The 21,096-nt window shown below is 41.2% G+C and overlaps 2 protein-coding genes across 2 annotated transcripts in view; one reads left to right on the top strand and one right to left on the bottom strand.

Annotated features, from left to right (window-relative positions):
- STXBP4 (syntaxin binding protein 4) overlaps window positions 1-11,120 on the bottom strand; it is a 223,629-nt gene extending 212,509 nt beyond the window's left edge. The window contains 1 exon segment of the mRNA XM_020991942.2: window positions 11,032-11,120. The gene's annotated coding sequence lies outside the window, so the exon portion shown is untranslated.
- Window positions 11,121-11,171: 51 nt separating this feature from the next.
- On the top strand, window positions 11,172-21,053 carry COX11 (cytochrome c oxidase copper chaperone COX11). The gene is made up of 4 exons (XM_020991946.2): window positions 11,172-11,494; window positions 14,149-14,304; window positions 19,069-19,194; window positions 19,662-21,053. The coding sequence occupies exons 1-4, from the start codon at window positions 11,246-11,248 to the stop codon at window positions 19,842-19,844; spliced, it is 714 nt and encodes a 237-aa protein (XP_020847605.1). The 5' UTR covers window positions 11,172-11,245; the 3' UTR covers window positions 19,845-21,053.
- Window positions 21,054-21,096: the final 43 nt, after the last annotated feature.

The following is a 21,096-nucleotide window of genomic DNA, read 5'->3' as shown; positions in this document are numbered from 1 at the left end:
GTTACACAAGTCATTTAATCTTTTAAGTTCTTTCCTTAAATGTGGAATGATTAGACTATATAGATGCTCTCTTCAATCTCTTCCTGTTCTAAATCTATGATGTGAAGATGGAATGAATGGAAGGTAGAGAAAATGTGGTATATCTGATAGATTGCTGAGCTGGGAAGACAAGAAGTCCTAGGTTCAAATCCCCCCAATGACACTTAGTAGCTGTGAGACTCGCGCAAGTCGCTTAACCTCTATGTACCTCAAAAATCTCCAGTGGATTTCTCTACCACAACAAATTTTGATGGATGCAATTCTCACACTAGGAATTCTCCACACTAAGGAAACCATGGATTCTTCTCCTCTTCTTGTAAATTTGAAGTTAATGGCAAAGAATGTAGTGAAGGAGTATTTTTTTTCTTCTTCAATCCATCAGCAAACATCTACCAAGTGTTTGCTCTGTATCTGGTATATGCTAAGCTAGGGATGTAAAGAAAAGAAAAAACAACCAAACAAACAAAAAAAATGCAGTCCTTCACCTTAACAGTGAATCAACAAGCATTTATCATAAGCCAGACACTATGCTAAGCACTAGGCATTCATAGAAAGGCGAAAACTTAGCTCCTACCCTCAAGGAGCTCACTTCTAATGAGGAAAAGTAACATGAAAATAACCAGGGACATACAAGATACATAAAGTGTGAATGTAAGGGAATCGTAGGGAAGGCACAGGGGGGCAGAGACAAGAAAGGACAATTCTTTTTTCTCTTCTCAATTCTACAAGCATTTATTAAGGCTGCCATGATGACATATAGTGCTGGGCACAGTCACTCAATCTGTCAATGAACATTTATTAGGTATCTACTATGTGCAAGGCACTGGGCTAAGTGCTAGAATACACAGATCACTGGAATACAAAGATCAAAGTGCAACAGCGTCCACCTTGCGGAACTCTACACATCTGCAATGGCTCAGCAATTTCTATTTTGAGAGAGCTGCCTTATTTTCTTCATCTCATATATACATACATACATATACATGTACACACATACATATACACTCTACACCTAGCTCACTGGGTTGTTGTGAGAAAAGCATTTTGAAAACTGTCAAGCAATATATGTGTAAGCTACGTCTTATCTGGCATCCATATTAGTTTGTGAAAGTATAATTTAAATTAACTACAAAAAAAGGTTAACTTGGTGCTGACCCGACCTTGGGAGGTCTTTAAGGAAGGCCACCAAGCCTCTGAGCTCCCACTGGCTCTGGCAAAGCAGTGCAACTCAAAGGAAAGAACACTGATTTTGGAGTCAGAGGACTTGGGTTCAAATCCTAGTTAAATCATTACCTAACCTACGTAACCTTCAATAAGTCACTTAATTTCCCTGGACTTCAGTCTCCTCATCTATAAAATAAGGGTTTAGACAACATGGACTCTAAGCAACTCTAGATCTCTAATTTTAGCTACATACTCTTGTGAACCCATCTGGATAGGATATCCCAAAGCACTGTTGTCTTCCTGCCTTATACTGGGCAAAGGGACATGAAAGTCAGTCTCTGCGGTAGCCCCCTTTCCCTTCTCAGTATCTGGCTGCTTTCTTTTACTAAAAGTAAGATTCCCTTTCCTCTCTGCTACAACCATGTTGTTGTTTGTCCTTCATTCTCAAAAAGGACCATGACATCGGGAAGGTGATGTCATGACTTGCAAATGAATTGGATTTAAGTGAGGCAGGGCTGTGTAAAGTCACAAGCCTCACTTTTCCCTCCAAAGCCATCTAGGTCCAGTGACAAGACAAAGATTAAGATGAATGGAGATGGCCCCAGATGCAGTGGTATACCTTGGCCCTTTTAAGCTAAGGTCTTTCCTAGGTCTCAGTTTGTCTGAGGCAATGCCTATTCAGTGATTAAATCTAGGTAAGAAATGAGGCAAAGAATGACTTCATTTACCTAGTCCAAAAAAAAGAAAAATCAATCTGGGAGGGGAAGATCCTCAGGGTCTCTGGCCAAAACAGAAACAATTGCTATTTACACGGACTCTGAACTATCAGAGCCCAAACAATGACCAAATGAGGCTTAGGCTGGGACCTACTGTTGGCCAATCAATGAGAGCTAAAGTAATTTAGGTTTAAGTCATGGTCCTTAAAAAAGAAATCTAGCTGGTAAACTCCAAGATATCTGGTGAGGTTTCAGTGACCAAAATTTATATTCCTTGAGTAGAGCACTTGAGGGTAAGGGGTATGATTCCCTATGTAGACAAAGGGAGAAGAGGGAAAGAAGAAGGGAGGAAGGAAAGAAGGAGCTGTGTTGCCCAACTGGAACCAGCCAGTTGGGTCCCCATTGGGGCAGCTACTAATACTCACAGATTTTTGATTATCCTTTATTCTCAAAAAGGACCATGACATCAAGAAAGTGATATCATGACTTGCAAGTGAATTGGATTTAAGTGAGGAAGGGCTGTGCAAAGTCACCAACCTTACTTTCTCCTCTGGAGCCACATACCACCCTATCCAAAGGTCACCTACCCTCGTTCAGTTGTTTTTCAGTCATGTCCAACTCTTTGTGACCCTATTTGAGGTTTTCTTAGCAAAGATACTGGAGTGGTTTGCCATTTCCTTCTCCAGCTCATTTTATAGATAAGGAAACCGAGGCAAACAGAGTTAAGTGACGCCCAAAGTCAAATAGCTTGTGTCTGAGGTCACATTTGAACTCAGGTCTTCCTGACTCCAGGCCCAGCACTCTGTTCACTGTACCACCTAGCTGCCCTTAATCCAAAGGTTAGATGCTCCCAAATATACTATTCCAAGATCTTTCAGACTTCCAGCTCTCTTCCTTCATTACCCTGTGTCGTTACTTCCTGCCTCCCTGATCATGGGAAGAGTTCAGGGAGGCAGCTCCCTCCCTTGGAAGAGGGAGTTGGCTCACTAGATGCTAAATCCTTTAATCCTTTCCCAGATGAGTACAAGTTGGAGAGCTGCCCTAGGCCTTGGCTCCCTCCCATTTCTCAATTAACAAGGAGTGTTATTGGTTGAAAAGAGTTAAGGGATCCCTCCTTCTCTGCTTTGAGCTGCTTCCATCATTTGGTGGGAAGACCTCAGCCAGCCAGCCCCCTTTTGTCCCTTATTCAAGGAAAGAGAGATTCATGGGGAAAAACAGGATCAGTGAGACACTTCTCTCCTGGTATCCTGGGGAAGGGGAATACTTAACTCTTCCATCATTTCCTAAGTGGTCAAGGAGACACGGTTGACAGGAATGAAACAGTCTTCTAGAGCACAGGCCAACAAAGCTTTAGAGCAAAGGCTTACAAAGCTTTAGAGCAGAGATCCATTGTCACAGAATACTAGATTTAAAATGGGAAGGAACCTTAGAGACAATTTAGTTAAGTCTTCATTTTGCAAGTGAAAAAACCGAGGCCCTGGAAGGTTGAGTGACTTGTCCCTGGTCACACAGGGAGCAGAGGCTGAATTTTAATCCACTTCTGATTATACTGCATGGTGGCTTCTTGTAGAGAGGGAGAAGTAACAATCTTGGACCGATGTCTGCCTCCGACTGATAGGCAGAACAAAGCAATCCCGTGGTGACAGAATCACAGAATTTTAGAGTTAGAAAGGATGGCAAAGGCCACCTAGTCTGATCCATACTGGAAATAAATCCTCAATATAATAAAGTAGACAAATGCTCTTAATTTAAAATGTCTTTGCAGGGATGGGTAGGGAAGCATTCCAGAGCTTCCATTTCATCATTTTCCCCAGGATGTTAACTCCACCTTGCCCCCCAAACCCCTCCAAAGACACAGATCAGCAGCTCCTGTTACTTAGTCTTTCAGGGTCATCTGGCATCAGGTCTGGGCAGCACTGAGAAGTCAATGGTCACACAGCTTCTATGTGTCAGAGGCAGGACTTCTGGATTCTATGGCTGGTGCTCTAGAAACTATGCTTTGCTTACTCTCGTCTTCAATAATAGTCACATAATGGTTTGCCAAATTGAATAAATCACTTAAAGACTGGCTCCAACCCAGCCCAGACTAACACTGCTAGTAGGTGTGCAGCTGAATTCCTTGCTGCTGGAGAAGCATTCTAAGCCACATTTCAAAGGACCCCAATTGCCTGTATTTCACAGCACGGATTCCACATGAATCCTAGGAAACTAGTTCATGTATAGCACAAATCTTCCCTAAGAGACAGGAATATCATCTTGTGGGCACAAATTGGCACAAATTTTATCAACATACATTGATTCTTGTACTTCCTTTCTGAAAGGGTTGTTGGGAAGATCAAATGAGATCATCACAGCAGTTTCTATAGGAAAATATTTTCCAAGTTCCAAACGTATAAGTTGCAGACCACCTACAGTACACTTGTGTATGTCAGGGTCTGCACTATTAGCTCCCCTGCTAGAGATCCCCACTCTTCAGATAATCTCTTCCTTCCAGCTGTCTCTGTCTCTGTCTGGCTCTCCCGCCCACCCCTTCTCTCTCAAAGCAGCGGCTGACCTGCCTGATTTTTGTGGCACAATTCCATCAGCCTGAAACATAAGTACCCTTTGTAAACTGCACAGATGATGTGACAATGAAAATTGAAATCATTCATTAATCTTGGTATAATGTATTCATTTGTTCATTGATTTCAAAAGCTCTTTACAATTCATTCTTCAAAATAACATTTGATGAACTAAAAGTTATAATACAGTATACTTTGTACTGATGGCTCCAATCCATCTGGAGGGAGTTGTCAGGATCTCAAGCAGTTAACAAGGACAGGCTATCATTAAATGCCATTAAAGTCCCGTCTTTGAATCTGCTTTCTCTGTCTCCTTTGCTGAGGCCAAGAGATTCGTTCAAGATCTCACACATATATTATGTGACAGAATTGGGATCTGAATTCAAATCCTAAGAACATCATTTCCAGGGTTTTTTCCACAGTGTTGCAGTTCCAGTTAAAAGATACTTCTGGGTTTTTGAAGAATCTTTATAGTACCACCATTCACAAATTGAGATAAAATGGCTCAGTCTAGACCTTATACTCAAATGGATTCATGAGCTCAGGGACATGGATATTCCTTTTAGAACTCATTTATTTCTGCCCATCCTTTTTGACTCTGGTCCATGTCCTCTTCTAAGTCTATCAATATGTTAGGTACCTTCTCTTGACATTGCAAGGATACTAGTGGAGCATATGAGATGCCCAACAGCTATCCTTTTCATTTGCCAAATGGCCAGCCCATTTTTTTTCCCCCTCACCATGAATTTATTTAATGTCCTCCCTTCCTTGGGATATTTCTTAGTATTTCCTCATTTGATAGATGTTGCAGCACATTCACACATCACATGCCTAGTTATTATTGCCCTTTGAATGGTATACAAGTTTAATTCTTCAGAAATTGTAGGGTTCCATAAGTCTTAGCTATATAAGTCAACAGTAGAATTTATTTTGTTCAGTTGTTTCGATAGTGTTCAATTCTTCATAAGCCTATTTGGGGTTTTCTTGGCAAAGATCCTAGGGTGGTTTGCCATTTCCTTCTCCAGCTCATTTTACAGATGACGAAAGTGAGGCAAACAGGGTTAAGTGACTTGTCCAGGGTCACACAGCTAGATTTGAACTTGGGAAGAGTCTTGCTGACTTTAGGCCCTCTATCCACTGCATCACCCAGCTGTCTACCAGTAAAATACTGGCAGTGAAAAAGGTTCACCCTACCTAACTGTCAAAACAAATTGTGATTTGGCAGGTCTTCCTACTTAGATTGAGGGGCATTGCCATTCCTCCTAAGACACAAGAGATGGAGAAATAGAACCCCCATATATAGCTAGTGAATGAACTGAAATAGTATCCTATAACATTAACGTATTAGAAACTTCACTTCTTAAGAATGTATTAACAGCACTGTATTTCTGTGGGGGATGAGGGGTGCACACCCAATTATGCAAAAAGACAACTAGGAAATTGGATTCTATGTTTAAATAGTTTAATATCTGCAATATCATAGCTAATTTTTAAGATTAAACAAAATTTGTAACAGGAAAACTCGCACATGTATGCATGCGTGCGCGCACAACACACACACACACACACACACAAACAAACAACATAGATGTGGGCAATTCTGCAACACTTTTGTAATTAGAAATCTAAGACCTAGGTGGGAAGACAATGTGTGACTAACAACCCCTCTATTCAGCTCCTTCATGTAATCTGTAAAATGGGTGTAATCTGTAAATCAGATGCGGATCCACAGTCAGCTTTGAAGTCTCAATTAAAGGCTTAATTATTTGAGACCATAAGACTGAAACAATGGTACCTTATATCTCCCTGTAAACAGCCAGTCTAGTATATGTTGAACAAGCAAACATTTTCCACCTACACAGGAGATGTTTCACATCTTTCCCTGAGGCACCATCATTCTAATCACAGATGAACACATCATTTTACATTTATTATTACTAGTAGTGATAATGATAATAATGAAACACCACAGTCATTTAAGGTCACAATTAGATGCTTAATTCACAGGCTGCTAAAGACAACTTGTACTGTAACTTGGGAAGGTTCTTACTTCATTCCACTTCTCACCTTTTCTTCTTGGGAGGGTGGGGGATGTAGATTTCAGGTGGGTGTAAACTTCCCTGCTTTCTAGTTCTATGGTTTCACGCTAGATACCAAGAGTTGACAATGGTGGAGAATAACAGTTTTTCTCTCCCTTCCCCTCTTTTCTCCATGGTCAGATTGTAAATATTTCCAAATGGATTTTTAACGTTTATTATTGTCACTGTTTTTAAATAAAAGTTTGAATGTAAATAGTTAAAAAAAAAGCTTTGTGTTTTTGTTTTTAAATGTTCCCAAGTCCTAATAGTCCAGGATTTGTTCTGTGAAATTTGGATTCAAAGGGCCACACTTGAGGACCTAGAGGACCACATGTGGCCTTGAGGCCACAGGTTCCCCACCCATGGGCTTATTCTAATAATACAGATATAATAGAAATAATAATATTAATAACTCCCTTTAATCCCAACCCATGGTCCATGTCACAAGAAGGGCGGACAGTGGCAAAGTAAGAGAGTATTAGCCAGGTGATATAGATCCTGAGGCCATACTATTAGCTGGAAAGGCCTGGAACTCTGAAATCCTGGTCAGAGGAGCTCTGGTGATTCTACTGTTTGGGTCAGCACCTAAACCTGTGTGGTAAAACTGCTACTAGAAATCCAAGTAATAGATATGTTGGCACAGAATTACAGACTGATTCACACAAAAATGTCATTATCATCAGGTTACCACAAAGGACAGAAAAACAAGGTGTATAAATGTTATAAGAAAAGACATAATGGAGTAAGTCAGCAACACCAGTGTCCCACCGGTTGGAAACATTTGGGTGAAAATGGTAACCACCAAAAGAAGTAAACCAGGAATGCACAGGGAGAGGGGAATGGAGTAAAGACATAAGTACTTCCATTATGTTCCAGTTCCAAATTGGGCCAATCCACTCTTCCCCTCTCTCCCCCACAGCTTATCATCAATACTGAACTTAGAGTAGGCACCTAATTAGCTTCTTCATCACCTTCTTCTTCATCTTTTTTTTTTTGCAACATGGCTAATGTGGAAATATGTTTTACATGATTTTATACATATAATGAGTGTCATATTTTTTGCCTTCTCAATGGGTAGGGGAGGGATAGAGGGATGGAGAAAATTCGGTACTGAAAATAAAAATGAAAAATTCAATTTGTTGCCACACCAAATATTTCTAAGATATAGGAAATGCAATTTTCTGAATAGAGATCTTGCAAAAGAAATTGAAACCATGTGGGAATAGGATGAGGTAACATAGAATCCCTGTTAGCCTATTTGTTCTTGGAATTGTCCTGAGAAGGCTTTCAGTGAGCCTTTAACGATGCTCTAGGCCTTTTATTCTATTAAAGTTACCTTACCTACATTGCAAAACCAGAGAACAGTGCCTTAGAAAAGGGTAGCTCCATTTTGGCAGCCCAAAAAAAGATGTGTAAAGGCCAGAGGCATCACTACTGACATCTTCATTGACTGCTGCATATAGCTCTACGGAAAGGAAGATGACTGTAGACTTTGCCAATAGTGAGGTCCCCTGCATAGGAAGGTAAGGGAAAAGGAAATGTAGGTATTAATGGCTTCAGGGTTATTAGATAATACGTGGAGAGTCAGTATGGGGGGGGGGGTTTGTGTGTGTGTGTGTGTGTGTGTGTGTGTGTGTGTGTGTGTGAGTGAGAGAGAGAGAGAGAGAGAGCAAGACAGAAACAGACAGAGAGACAGACAGAGAGAAAAGAGAGAGAAGGAGGAGGGAGAAGGGGGGGAGGGAGGAAAGAAAGGAGAGAAAGAGGAGGAAAATAGGAAAGGGGAGGGAGGAAAGTAAAAAAGGAGGAAGAGGAGGAAAGGAGGAAGAGAAAAAAGGAGGGTGAGAGAGAGGGAGAAAAGGAGAAAGGGAAGAGAGAAGGAGGGATGGGAAGGAGAGGGACAAAAGAGAAAGAGACAACCGGAGAGTACACGCGATAGGGGGAGGGTTGGGGGCAGGGCAGAGGAGGAAATGGTCTTCTAGGTGCTATGGAGAGATAAGAAATAGAACTGGTTTCAACTTACTACCTCTGTGGCCCTGAGCGTTACTTTATCTCTCTGAGAATCAGTTTCCTCACTGAAGGGTTTAACTAAATGATCACTGCAGTTCACTCCAGCTCTAATCTGGGATCACCACTTTAAAATGCTTACAAGGTAATTGGGGAAACAATACATAAGTGTGAAAACAGGCATGAAAACATAAAAGAAATCATCGGATCTGAATGGACCTCAGCTGTCTAGTGCAGGGTGGGAGGCACCCGAGACTGGAATTTCTTCCCTAATATCCCTAATCAATCTAAACAAATAACTATTGCGGAGCACATTTATAAGGTGTTTATAAAATTCACAAAACACTTTCCTCATGACTGCCAGGTAAAATAATACAAGTCTTATTGGCTCCATTGTATGAATGAGAAAATTGAGTCTCAGAGAGGTCAGAGGACTTGCCTCAGGTCATACAACTGGTAAGTGGCAGGCAGGACTTGAACTCAGGATTCTGGGCTCCAAAGCCTGGGTGTTTTCCCATTATACCACAGCCTATGGCTGTGGGACAAACCTATACCAATGCTGGCCAGCTCTACTTATAAAAAAAAAAAGTTCTTCTTTACCAGGAGTTAAAAGCTTCATCCTTGTAACTTCCACCGAAAAGTCCTAGATCTTCGAATCTCTGTGACTGGGCAAAATGCGTTTAATCCTTATAAAAAGCAACTCTTCAAATAATAATGTCTTATTTTATCTTGAGCTTTATTGCAGAATCACACCACTTGCTACTTCGAGCTCTCGGACTCTGTCTCTCATTCTCTCCTACAAACATGCTGGTCGTCTCCACTCTAAACATTCCCAGTTTCCACAATTGTTCCTTTTGTGAAAATAAAACCACTTTAAGATCAGGGACTGTGTTTACTTTTTTCCTCTGTATCCCCGGTCCCTATCGTACTGCACAGCACACAGTAGGTGTTTAACAGGCATTTGTTGAACAGAATTGGTCTCAAGACTCCTCACAGAATCACTCTAAGGATGACTTTCCTCATCTGTGAAATGAAGGGGATGATCTCCAGTAGGGCTCCTCAAAACCCTAAATCTATGGTCCTATTAGTATTAGAATGGATCTTTCCTGGGTGACTCCCAGAATGCCTCTAGCCTCTCTTAAAAGTGTGCTACCTAGAGAGAGCACCAGCCCTGAAGTCAGGAAGACCTGAGTTCAAATCTGGCCTCAGACCAAACACTTGACACTTACTAGCTGTGTGACCCTGGGCAAGTCACTTAACCCCAATTGCCTAAAAAACACACAACCCCCCCAAAAAAAATCATTTATTCCACATTATAAAGAATGAGACATCTATTACGGCCTCTGTGGAAATCTGTTTGCTTGATTATGTCTATTTGTTACAAGGGTTTGTTTTGCTTGTCTCTTTTTTCTGGGGGGGGGAGGGGGAGGGAAAAGGACATAAACTAATGCTGGCTAACCGAAAAAAAAAAATGCTGATAGAATTTAATTTAAAAAAATTATCTAGTCCAGGGGTTATTTATCTGGAGAACCCAGGTTAAGTATTTTGATTATTGTATTTCAAGATAATTGGTTTCCTTTTCAGTTAGCTCCCTTTTACATGCTGTCATCCCCTATTAGAAGCTAAACTCCTTGAGGTCAGGGACTGTCTGGATTGGTAGCTTGGGGTGAGGTAGCCTGGAGTTGAAAGTCCCGAGTTCAAATACTAACCTCAAACAAATGCCAGCTTTGTGACCCTGGACACTTCTCTTAATCTCTCTCAGCCTCAGCTTCCTTATCTGCAAAATGGGAATAAAGATGGCTCCTACCTCCCTGGGATACCCGTAAAGCCTTTAGCACAGCACCTGGGACACAGTAGGCTCTTAACAAATGCTTGCTGACTTGAGTTAAAATCCTATGTATTTCATGAACTTTAAAAACTTGGTGGGTGGGATGGGATGAGGCAGGGAGTCCACAGGGTACACCAGGCTGCCATCTGACTATGAGCTCCTTGAGAGCAGGGGCTGATGTTTGTTTTTCTCTCCAGCAACTGGCACATAGTAGGCGTTTAATAACTGCGCACTAATTGGATGCTAAAGGGGGTCCATGACAATCCTTCCCAAAAAGGTAAAGAACCTGTGGTCTAGTCCAAGTGGCTCCTCGTACAGCTAGGAAAACTGAGGATCAGAGAGGCTGGTGATGCTCCCGAGATCACACAGCATGAGAGAGGCAGAGGCGCCATTCATACTCGGGTTCTCGCTCTCACCTGCCTCCTTTCATTATCAGGGACTAGAGTTCTCTGTTAGTGTCGGGGGAGGTAACTGGGTGCAAGATGCCCGGGGGGTCTCCCAGCAAGCGGGTATTCCAGCCCCAGTCCCAGATCCGAGACGAGTGGGCTGGTAGCGAGGAGCCCACGCGCGGAACTTCCAGCTTAGGAGTTTAGGGGCCAGATGGGGTGGGGCTCGAGCCCAGGAGCGAAACGCGAACTCACCCACAATCCGGCCACCCGGCCGCCGTAGCGCGTCCCCTGAAGCCGAGGCTGCCCGAGGAGCCGCCCGCCGCCGCCGCCGGAGCAGGCTGGAGAAGCCGCGACAGCCGACGCCGTGCTCTGACGTCACGAGGCCCCGACAGCCACTCCCGCACCGGCCCGGATCTCGCGCTACCCGGGGCCGGAAGCGGGGCTCGGGCGCTTTGCCCGGGTTGCCATGGCGGTGTTGGGGCGGCCCCCCTGGAGGCGTCTCGGGGCTTGCTGGGGGTGGTGGGGAGGCCGGGCAGCGGCCCTTCAACAGCGGCAGCCGCCGTGGAGGCTGAAGAGCACGAACCCCTTCACCCGAGAGCAGGAGCAGGAGTGGCGGCGGCGGAACCGCACCGTGCTGATGTACGTGGCCGCGGCCGCCGTGGGCATGATCGGGGCCTCCTACGCCGCCGTGCCCCTCTATCGCCTCTACTGCCAGGTAGGACGGCCGCGGGGAGCCCGGGCCCGGAGGCGGAGCTGCACACCGGGAAACTGCGGCCCGGAGCGGGGAGGGACCTTACTGGGAACGGTGCTGGCTCTGGTGCAGAGAAGACCCGGGTTGGAATACCACCTCGGCCCCCCACGCACCTGTGTGACCTTAGGCAAGTCATTTCACCTCTCCAGGCCTCAGCTTCCTTATCTGTAATAAGGGAGTAAAAAATAGCACCTGCCTCTCGTTGCCATTCGATATCAGGATCAAATGAAATAACTTCCGTAAAGTGCTTTGCAAACTTTTAAATAAGGCGCTGTGTGAATTCGAGCTGTGGTTGTTCAATCCAGTGGCTTTTCTCAGCATTTATTCTCTTTGAAGCTTTTAATGCTGTTGACTAATTCCCTGTTCTGGAGATTCCCCTCCTTTGTTTTATGTGACACCCCCGTATTGCCATTCATTCATTCAGCAAAGATTTATTAAGTTCAGTTCAAGAAACGTTTACTAAGCACTGACTTTGCGGGGGTACAACGAGACAGAAGATAGCCCCAGCTCTCAAGGAACGGGAAGATAAAATGCAACCAAATATGCACAAAACAAGCTGTATACAGGATAAATAGGAAATAATTAAAATAGAGAAAGCACTAAAACTAAGAAGGGGTTAGGGAAGGCCTCCTGTAGGTGGGATTTTAGTTGAGACTTAGAGGAAGCCAAGGAGGTCAATAGTTGGAGCAAAGACCGGGGAGCATTCCAGGAATGGGATAAACAGGCAGAGAAAATGCTCGGAGCCAAAAGATAAGAGTGTCTTATTCTTGAAACAGCCACGAAGCCAGTTTCACTGCATCAGAGTACGTATTGGGGAGTAAGGTGTAAGAAAACTGGAAAAGCAAGAGGGGTTAAGTTATGAAGTATGTGGTGTTTGCGTGCAGAACATTGTGTGGAGCCCTGGAGGAAATGACATTTAGAGAAGATAACAGCTCCTGCTTATTAGGCAGCTAGGAGGCACAGCTGGACTTGGAGACCTGACATTCCCAGTTGATTGCCAGATCTTGTCACTTCTACCTCTACAGCGTCTCTTTATATTTCTCCCCTTCTCAACTCACACAACCACTTTCCACTCAGGCCCTCCTCATCTCAACTCCGGAAAATTGAGATAGCTTAGTCTAAACTGACTTCTCTGCCTCATATCTTTGCCTACTTCAGTTCCTTCTCACCACTGCTGCCATGTAATTTTCCTACAGTGCAGGTCTGACCATGTCACCTCCCTACTTCATGAACCCCAGTGTCTTCTTTAGGATCAAATATCAACTTCTCTTTATTACTTAAAGTTCTTTAAAACATGGCTGTATCCTGCCTTTCCAGCCGGATCACACATTACTCCTCCCTTGCATTTTATGGTTTTTTGCTATTCCACACACATGACAGCCCATGTTCCCTCTTCCTAGAATCAACTGCTGTCTCTCACCTCCAGCTTTGAAAATCCCTGGGAATTTCCTTCAAGATTCAACTCAGGTGCCACCTTTTGCATAAGGTCCTTCCTGGTAGTACTTCTGTCTCTCAGCCCCTGCTTATCTTATATCTGCTTTGTATGTTTTATAGATATACATACATACATACATACACACACATGTGCATGCATATTGTTTCCTCTTTAAAATGTATGCCCTTTGAAAACAAGTACTCTTGCTTTTATTTTTTCTATATACATTCCTAGCACAGTGCCTGGAACAAAATAAATGTTTTAAATTGAATACAATTAGATTGATGTAGAACTGGATAAGTGGCTGGACCAGTGTGTCCTTAGGGATGTAACCACTGGAATAAAACCCCAGAAGCCCTTTGTTAACTAGTGCTAGCTTCTGCTTTGTTCAGTGAACTGAATTAGAAATTAGTTAAGATGTACCACATTTAAAAGTAGACTAATTGTAGGCATTTCATACTTATCTTAAAAGGTGCACTGATAGTAACAAAATTAAAATGGTAGCATAGCATGTTTATATATTTTGAAGCAATTAAGAACAGTCACAGTTATGATTAAAGGCATTTGAAGACTTATTTTTTAAATAGTAGTTCAGTGCACCATTGGGATTTGGTGGAAAGAAACCATGTTTTGAGACTTAAAGACTTGGTTGAAATCTTGGGGAGGGGGGAGCTAGGTGGAGTCAGGAGGACCTGAGTTCAAATCCAACCCAGACATTTAACTGTATGACCCTGGGCAAGTCACTTAACCCCAATTGCCTTCCCCCCCCAAAAAAAAATTCTTTGGCCTTTGAGGTGCCTTCTGACTGTGGATCTTTGTTGTTCAGCTGTTTCAGCTGTGTCTGACTCTTTGTAACCCCAGTTGGGGTTTTCTTGGCAAAGATACTGGAGTGGTTTGATATTTCCTTCTCCAGCTCATTTTACAGATGAGGAAACTGAGGCAAACAGGGTTAAGTGACTTGCCCAGGTTCACACAACTAGTAGGTGTCTGAGACCAGATTGAATTCAGGAAGACCAGTTTTACTAACTCCAGGCCCAGCACTCTATCCTAGCTGCCCCCATAGATCAGGGGTCCTTTAATCCTGTGGTAATGTTTTAAAGGAATGTTTCATGATTATGATGAGTCTTAATAAAAATCTAAAAATCTTGTTTTTAACATATTTTATAATAATTTTTTCCCCCAGACCACAGGACTTGGTGGGTCAACTGTAGCTGGTCATGCTTCAGACCAGATTGAAACTATGGTACCTGTTAAGGATCGAATCATTAAAGTCACCTTCAACGCAGATGTGCATGCAAGTCTCCACTGGAATTTTAGGCCTCAACAAACAGAAATATATGTAAGTGACTGACACATTTACTAGTCCATGCTGTACATTAGAAAGAACCCTAAAGGTTTTCTCATTCAAACCCCTCATATTGCAAGTGAGTAAACTAAAGCCTAGAGAGGAGTGACTCTGCCTAGGACATCAGGAGGGGTCAGCATTAGAGGTAGGACTAGACTAGATAATAACTAATTCAAAAATAACTTCTGTTACTTTAAGTAATTTCAGGTCTTTAGAATATCGCTCATCTACATATTTATAAATTATGACTAATATTAATCACATTAATGTGTTTCTCTTTCACTTTCTTATCTCTGCCTAGTCTCTGCTTCTTTCTCTCCTCTCCTTCCCCCATATTTTTTCAACCATTGTTTCTAAGAGTTGAGTGAATCAAGGTTTCAGGAACTCCTGGATTCTCGTGAAATGATCATGATGAGTTTTAATATCACTGCTATAAAATGTTGATTAAAATACTTGCTAAACTATGTAATCTCTTTAACTGAGAGCCAGAACTCTTTTTTTCCCCTTTATTTTCAATCCTCCTTACTTGACCTTCCCTCCAAAAACCATTAGCTGTCTTTTATCCCTCTTGTTTCTCCCTCCCTGTTCTCTCCTCCTCATTTGCCCACAAACATGGTCAGTTCTCTATCATCCTAGCTCCTTAACCTTTCCTTGACACTTATTTCAGCCAGTTATTCTCATTCTCCCCCCCCCCCCGCCCCATTACTGCCCAACTTCTTGGAAGTTTTTACACTTGATGATGCCTCTACTTCCTCATTATCTACTTTTTCCTCAATACCTGTTCTCACTACTTTATGAAACTGCTCTCAAAAAGGTCACCAACAACCTTTAAAATTCCCTCCCAGTGACCTTTTTTTGCAGCATTTGACACTGTTGACCACCTCCTCCTTTTGAATACTTTTCATTACTCTTGGCTTCAGAGACAATACAGTCTCTTGGTACTCCTCTTATTCCTCCTGCTCCTTTCATTCACTGACTCCTTTTCTCTACCCCATCTTAAAAGTTCTGTCCCTAACATCCTGATATCTGAGCCGTGTGGTGGATAAGTTTGGGAATGGACTAGAGAGTGTACCGTACTAGGCATATTTAGTTTGGAGAAAAGATTTAAGGGAGATGTGGACTCAGTGTCATGACTAAAAGTCGATCACTCTGTCCGCTCTCCATTCCTTCAGTGATTCACTCATTCCTTAGTGTGTTTGAGATCTTTTCTTTTCTTTTCTAAACCCCTCTTATGTTGAACAGAATTTAGCCTTCTCTAAGGAGATTGAGGGCATCCTGCCTGGTTTCTTCCAGCTCCTCTTCTCCTCCATTCCTCAGTTCCTGCAGCAATATTACCTTTTTTTTTTTCAGGCCAGAAAAATGGAAGTATCACTCTGCACTAAGCCCTTTACCATAGGTCCATGATGCTATTCCCTCTATCCTTTTCTTGATTCTGAAGTCAGCTCCTCTTTCTCAGGGCATCTTCAGTCTTTTCCTTCTTTCAGCTTGATTACTATTACTTTCCAAATGTGCTCAGATATCTAATATACTCAGTCTTTTTTTTAATCCTTCTAGTCTCTCCAGGCACTGGCCCATCTTTATCTGTAGATGCCTTAATTTGTCATTGTCCAGTCTTCTCAGCCCTTTGAAATCCAACTTCCTGCTCCCTCACCAATGTCCTCAGAAACCCTAAAGATATGATGGCCCTTTTTTTTTTCAGTCCTCTTCCTCCTTGACCTCTCTGCTGCTTCTAACACAATTGATTATTTCTGTTTAATGGATATTTTTTTTCTTCCCTTAGTTTGAGACTCTTCTTGCTTATCTAACCACTCCTTCACCAGCCTCTGTCTGCTTCCTGATTTCTTATTTGCTGGTGTTTCATAAGGGCCTGTCCTTGACCTTCATCTCTCTTTACACAGTCTCATTGGCAGTCTTTGGTAGTCTCATTCATTCCAACTCACTCTTGAAAATTTCCAAGTCTGTACACCTAGCCTTGTTTCTGAGCTCTAGTCATATATATCTACTTGCCTTGTAGTTGGCTATCCATCCCACTGAGATGTCCTATTGTGTCCTTCCTTTTGGGCAGTTCACACTCCAGCCCTGCTTTACGTTTCTTTCTAGTTTGTCTACTATTGCTTCACCAGGTGATAAGCCTGTATTGCTCTTTTCCATTTTAGCCTGTGTTCCACAGGAAACTAGGGCAGTAGAGTCAAGGGGGGTATGAGTGTGAATCCTACCTTATGATGCTTGAGTGTGACCATGGGCTAGTTAATTAGCCTTTCAGCCTCACTAAGCTTGTTTGTAAAATAGGCATGATAATACCTACAGTTCCTCTCTCATGGATTTGTTATAAGAGTAAAATGAGTGATTACATTTAAGCATTTTTTGAACCTTTAAATGCCATGTAAATGTTAGTAATTATTCCAGCAAAAGTGGTCCACCCTGTCTTCTGTGCCTGGTCATTCTAAACACTGTTCCCTGTGCAAGTTGGCCCTTTCTCCCCTTTACCTGTTGAATTCTTACCCAGCTCAAGGAATGTTGCCCCAAGTTCTCTTGGTCAGGAACATCTGACCTTATGTAGCATTTGTTTTTTCAACTCTACCTTATTTATGTCCTGACGTAGTTATTTGCATTTGTTCCCTGTCTGTGCACTGTACTTTAAACTTCGTGAACCTTGTCTGATCCAAACTTTTATCTTCCCTAGTACCTAGCCCAGTGCCCCCCACACGTAGGCACTTAATTGTATTTGTTGAGTGAATGCACAAATGAGTGATTGACGTAGGATCAATGGGGAAAAGTTGCCAAGAAGCAGATTTTGGTCCAGTAGGAGGAAGAACTTCCTGATGATAGACAGCTGGCCAAAATTGAGATTATCTTCCTCAGAAGGTAGAAAATTCTCCAGCGCAGGAGCTCTTCAGGTAAAGGCCATATGACTGCTTGTCAGGATCATTGTAGAGAAGGTTCTTGCTCAGGTATGATTTGAACTGTATGAAGGTGGTATCCCATGGCTCTGAGTCATGAGTCTTGGAAGCTTTCCAGAATCCTCTCTAAATAGTAGTAATCTCCCTTCTATATATACACTTATCACAGAGAACTCTTTTTAAACCTCTCAAATGTATTTATCTTGTACTAGTTATGTTTCTGTCTCATAAGAGTAGGCACCATATATCTGCTTCACAACAGGGCTTTGCAAATAAGGCACTTAATGTATGTTGAATTGAACTGTTGTAGAAAATCTTTAAAATACATTCTTGCTCCCTGCCCTGCTCCAGTAAGTTTGTAATCAGATTGCTTTTGGATACCTAAGGCCCTTTCAGGGGCTTCAGATTCTTGATGATCCTTCTTATTAGAAGGTAGATATAGAAACATAAAAAGGAATCTGCATCCATTTCAGTACACACGTTTGAAATTTCTTTTAAAAATAAATCTTTTGTATGGTTTATTTAAGAGGTAATGTATATAGTGGATAGAGAGCTAGTGTCAGAGAGCTGGGTTCAAAAATTCTGCCCAGACTGGCTGTGTGACCCTGGGCAAGTTATGGAGGCAGCTCTCTCTAAATTGCAAAAAAAGTGGTGACCTGGACTGGTAAAGAGAGTGTCTTCATCTGGGAATTCTCTATACCAAAGAAATCAACAAATCTAGTCCCTAGCCCTTGTTAATCTCTTGTTTAAAGTCATTGGTCTTAATCACCTAATAAAGAACACATATTAAATGGCCTAATTTGCATCCACATTTAAAGAATTCAAGTCTGTAGGAAGACACTGAGTCAGTGCCTTCGTGGTGGAGACCCGGATTTAGAATTCAGAGGTTCCCAAACTTATTTGGCCTACCTCCCCTTTAAAAAAAAATTTACTAAGTGCCCCCCTGGAAATCTACTTTCTTTAACCCTTTAATGTTTTTTTTAAAGTTGCGTTCTTTCAAAAAAATGTAAAATATTTAAAAAAAAAATGTAATTCAGACAATGTGCAACAGGCTCACCTGCTAATACTTGCTTACTTGTTTGTTAAGACCTGTCCGCAGGACTTGACCACTGATTGGTTATAACTCGCAAATTGTGTTTTTGTTCAGAAAATAATGTAATCACTACAACCTTAACTCTGTTACATAACAGATGAAACATGTACGAATGGTTTTTCAAAATTTTCTTCTCTTCTTTATGTTTCCACCACCCCCTTATCCAATGCACCCTAATTGCACCCAAGGCTGCTACTGCTCCCCCCCCCATTGTTCCAGCATCCCCCAGCGGTGTTATTGCCCACTTTGGGAACCTATGGTTTAGATCCTGGCTCTGCCATTTATTGGCACTGTGGGCATGGCATCTCAAGGATCTCATCTATAAAATCACAATAATAATAGGTTTGTTTTTTTAATTGGAGAGGATTTCTGTGAGGAACATAAAAATGATATTCTTGGTTGGGGGTTTTCATTGTTGATATTTATACATTTTAAATTTGAATTTTTATGGGTACTGCTTCCTATTTATTTATACAAGCCTTAGGTCTTACAGGTCTTCTCAGGTGTTAGTTATTGAAGTATTTAGTCCTGCTCTTAGGACTTTGACATTTTACTTAGCTGGGCTTGGCCTCCATATAGCTGTAAGATGAGGGCTTGGACTAGCTGATTTCTTTTGACTTTCTCAGTTCTAAGTCCTATTGTGTGATTTCAGTTACGTGTTTGTTGGTCTGACCAGTGAGATAAATGATTAAACTGATAGGCAGGTGAGGGCCAAAAAGTTAAATTGTAGACAGAGTACATATATTTCTTTTTTCTTCAAAACAGGTGGTACCAGGAGAGACTGCACTGGCATTTTACAAAGCTAAGAATCCTACTGACAAACCAGTAATTGGAATTTCTACATATAATGTCGTGCCATTTGCAGCTGGACAATATTTTAATAAAATACAGGTATGCTAAGTAAAAACTCATCATAAAAAAGATTAAGGTATAGATAGCATAACTGCCATCTCACTAAATTTGTTACTGTATTTTGGATGGTTTAAGAAAACATTAACATAATCTTGAAAGTCATACTACTCCAAAAATAGGAACATAAATTTGTTCAAAGCTTTGAGGTTTTTTCCCCTGGGTTACTTGTTCAAGATTTTCAATGATTGACCTCCAGAGCAACTTAAAGCTTTCAGGGCAAAGGCAAGAGAAAGTGTGTTTTTAGACTAGATCACTTAATAGGCTGTAGCTATCTAAACCCAAGTTTGGCCAGTAGTCCATCACATTTCAAAATTGACCAGTTCTGTATCGTATTCTAAGGTGATAAAGTAACAAAGATAAATTGGAATACTATTTTCACTGTGGATCATAGAATTATATATACGTAAATGTAGAAAGTTAATTCTTTCTTCCTTTTCAATTTCTAGTGCTTCTGTTTTGAAGAACAAAGGCTTAATCCTCAAGAGGAAGTAGACATGCCAATATTTTTCTTTATTGATCCTGAATTTGCTGAAGATCCAAAAATGGCAAAAGTTGACGTGATCACTCTCTCTTACACATTTTTTGAAGCAAAAGGAGGACATAAATTGCCAGTCCCAGGTTATAATTGAAATGAAAAATATCTTTCCTTTGCCCTTAATTTTTGTGTCTTAGTTTTACAAGTTTTTGAAAAATCATGTTCTCAGGTCTTTTTGAAAGAGGGATATTAGTGGGAAAAACCAATTTTTATTTTAAACCAGAATCACATGTACTTGTAATGTTTTTCTCATAAACTACCTTTTTTTTAAATCTTTTAGTCTGTATGAGACAAAGAATGGAGATACTACTGAAGAAAAATCTAGGTGCAAAATTCAACTTAAAACCATATTTGCATATTTGTAAAATAAGATACAAATTATTCTCTTTTGGGGGTGGCATATTAAAAAAAGAAAACTCTGCTCAGTTCCATAAGCATGCAGGTATGGAGCTGACGATCTGCTAAGATCACATAAGTACTATAGCTGCTTTTAGATCTAAAATGGTGTGTTGATAGATCATGTCATTCACTTCTTCTGTTAAAGATAAAGATGCTGAAGCCATAAGAGATGAAATGATTTGCCTAACATATTACACAGCTAGTTAGTGGCTGGAACCCAGGTCTCCCACCAGCCAAATCTTTCCATTATGCCATCATGGCTATCTTGAAATATATTTTGCTGTTATTTTGTTTTGTTTTTTATCTGCTTCTGAAGTCAGTGACCTTTAAAATGGCAGATACATCATTATTTAAATTGAATCAAAAAGAAGCATGGTCAATCAATTCCAAAAGCATTGCCCCATGATGTTTTTCCGCAGAGTAGTGCTTTATCTGAGAATTGAGAAACATTTTTCTACTTTTATTTGGATTCTTACTTCAGAGGCTTTGGGTCCATTGGCCTGTGGTAACTTACAGGCTAAGCTAGTAACCCTACAAAGTTTTTTCAAAATATTCATTGCACGGTCAGGGTACAGAATACAGTCTAATCCAGTACAAAGAGCAAATGTAGGATTTGAATTTTAAGCTCTTTAAATTTTTTTCCCCCCATTAAAATTCAATTGCTATTTTATATATGCAATACTTATGTATTTTAATTTTGAAGTAATTGGTATGGGAAGAATGCCCTTGTTAATTAGAAATGAAGTATATTAGTGTTTCTACCAGATTACATTTATAGTGAGAGTTCCAAACACGTGGATACTAACATCTCACTGTATGTATGGTACTATGTGCTTTTTCTTGGCATCAAAAACTCTTTTGTGAAGAGACGATGTACTTATGTATTAAATTATTTTTAATATTACTTCCTTTGTCTATTTTTATTTTAATACTCTACTTACCTTTAT

Source organism: Phascolarctos cinereus, unplaced genomic scaffold (genome assembly GCF_003287225.1).
Source record: "Phascolarctos cinereus isolate Bilbo 61053 unplaced genomic scaffold, phaCin_HiC Scaffold_5;HRSCAF=322, whole genome shotgun sequence".
Lineage (NCBI taxonomy): Eukaryota > Metazoa > Chordata > Mammalia > Diprotodontia > Phascolarctidae > Phascolarctos > Phascolarctos cinereus.
This window is presented reverse-complemented; position numbering and strand designations above follow the sequence as displayed.

What these genes read in the sequence shown, in the direction of transcription:
- COX11 (XM_020991946.2), top strand. Translation starts at nt 11,246, where the DNA reads ATGGCGGTGTTGGGGCGGCCCCCCTGGAGGCGTCTCGGGGCTTGCTGG. An exon ending in TCTATCGCCTCTACTGCCAG is followed by an intron (nt 11,495 to 14,148) that starts GTAGGACGGCCG and finishes TTTTTCCCCCAG; the next exon opens with ACCACAGGACTTGGTGGGTC. An exon ending in CTCAACAAACAGAAATATAT is followed by an intron (nt 14,305 to 19,068) that starts GTAAGTGACTGA and finishes TCTTCAAAACAG; the next exon opens with GTGGTACCAGGAGAGACTGC.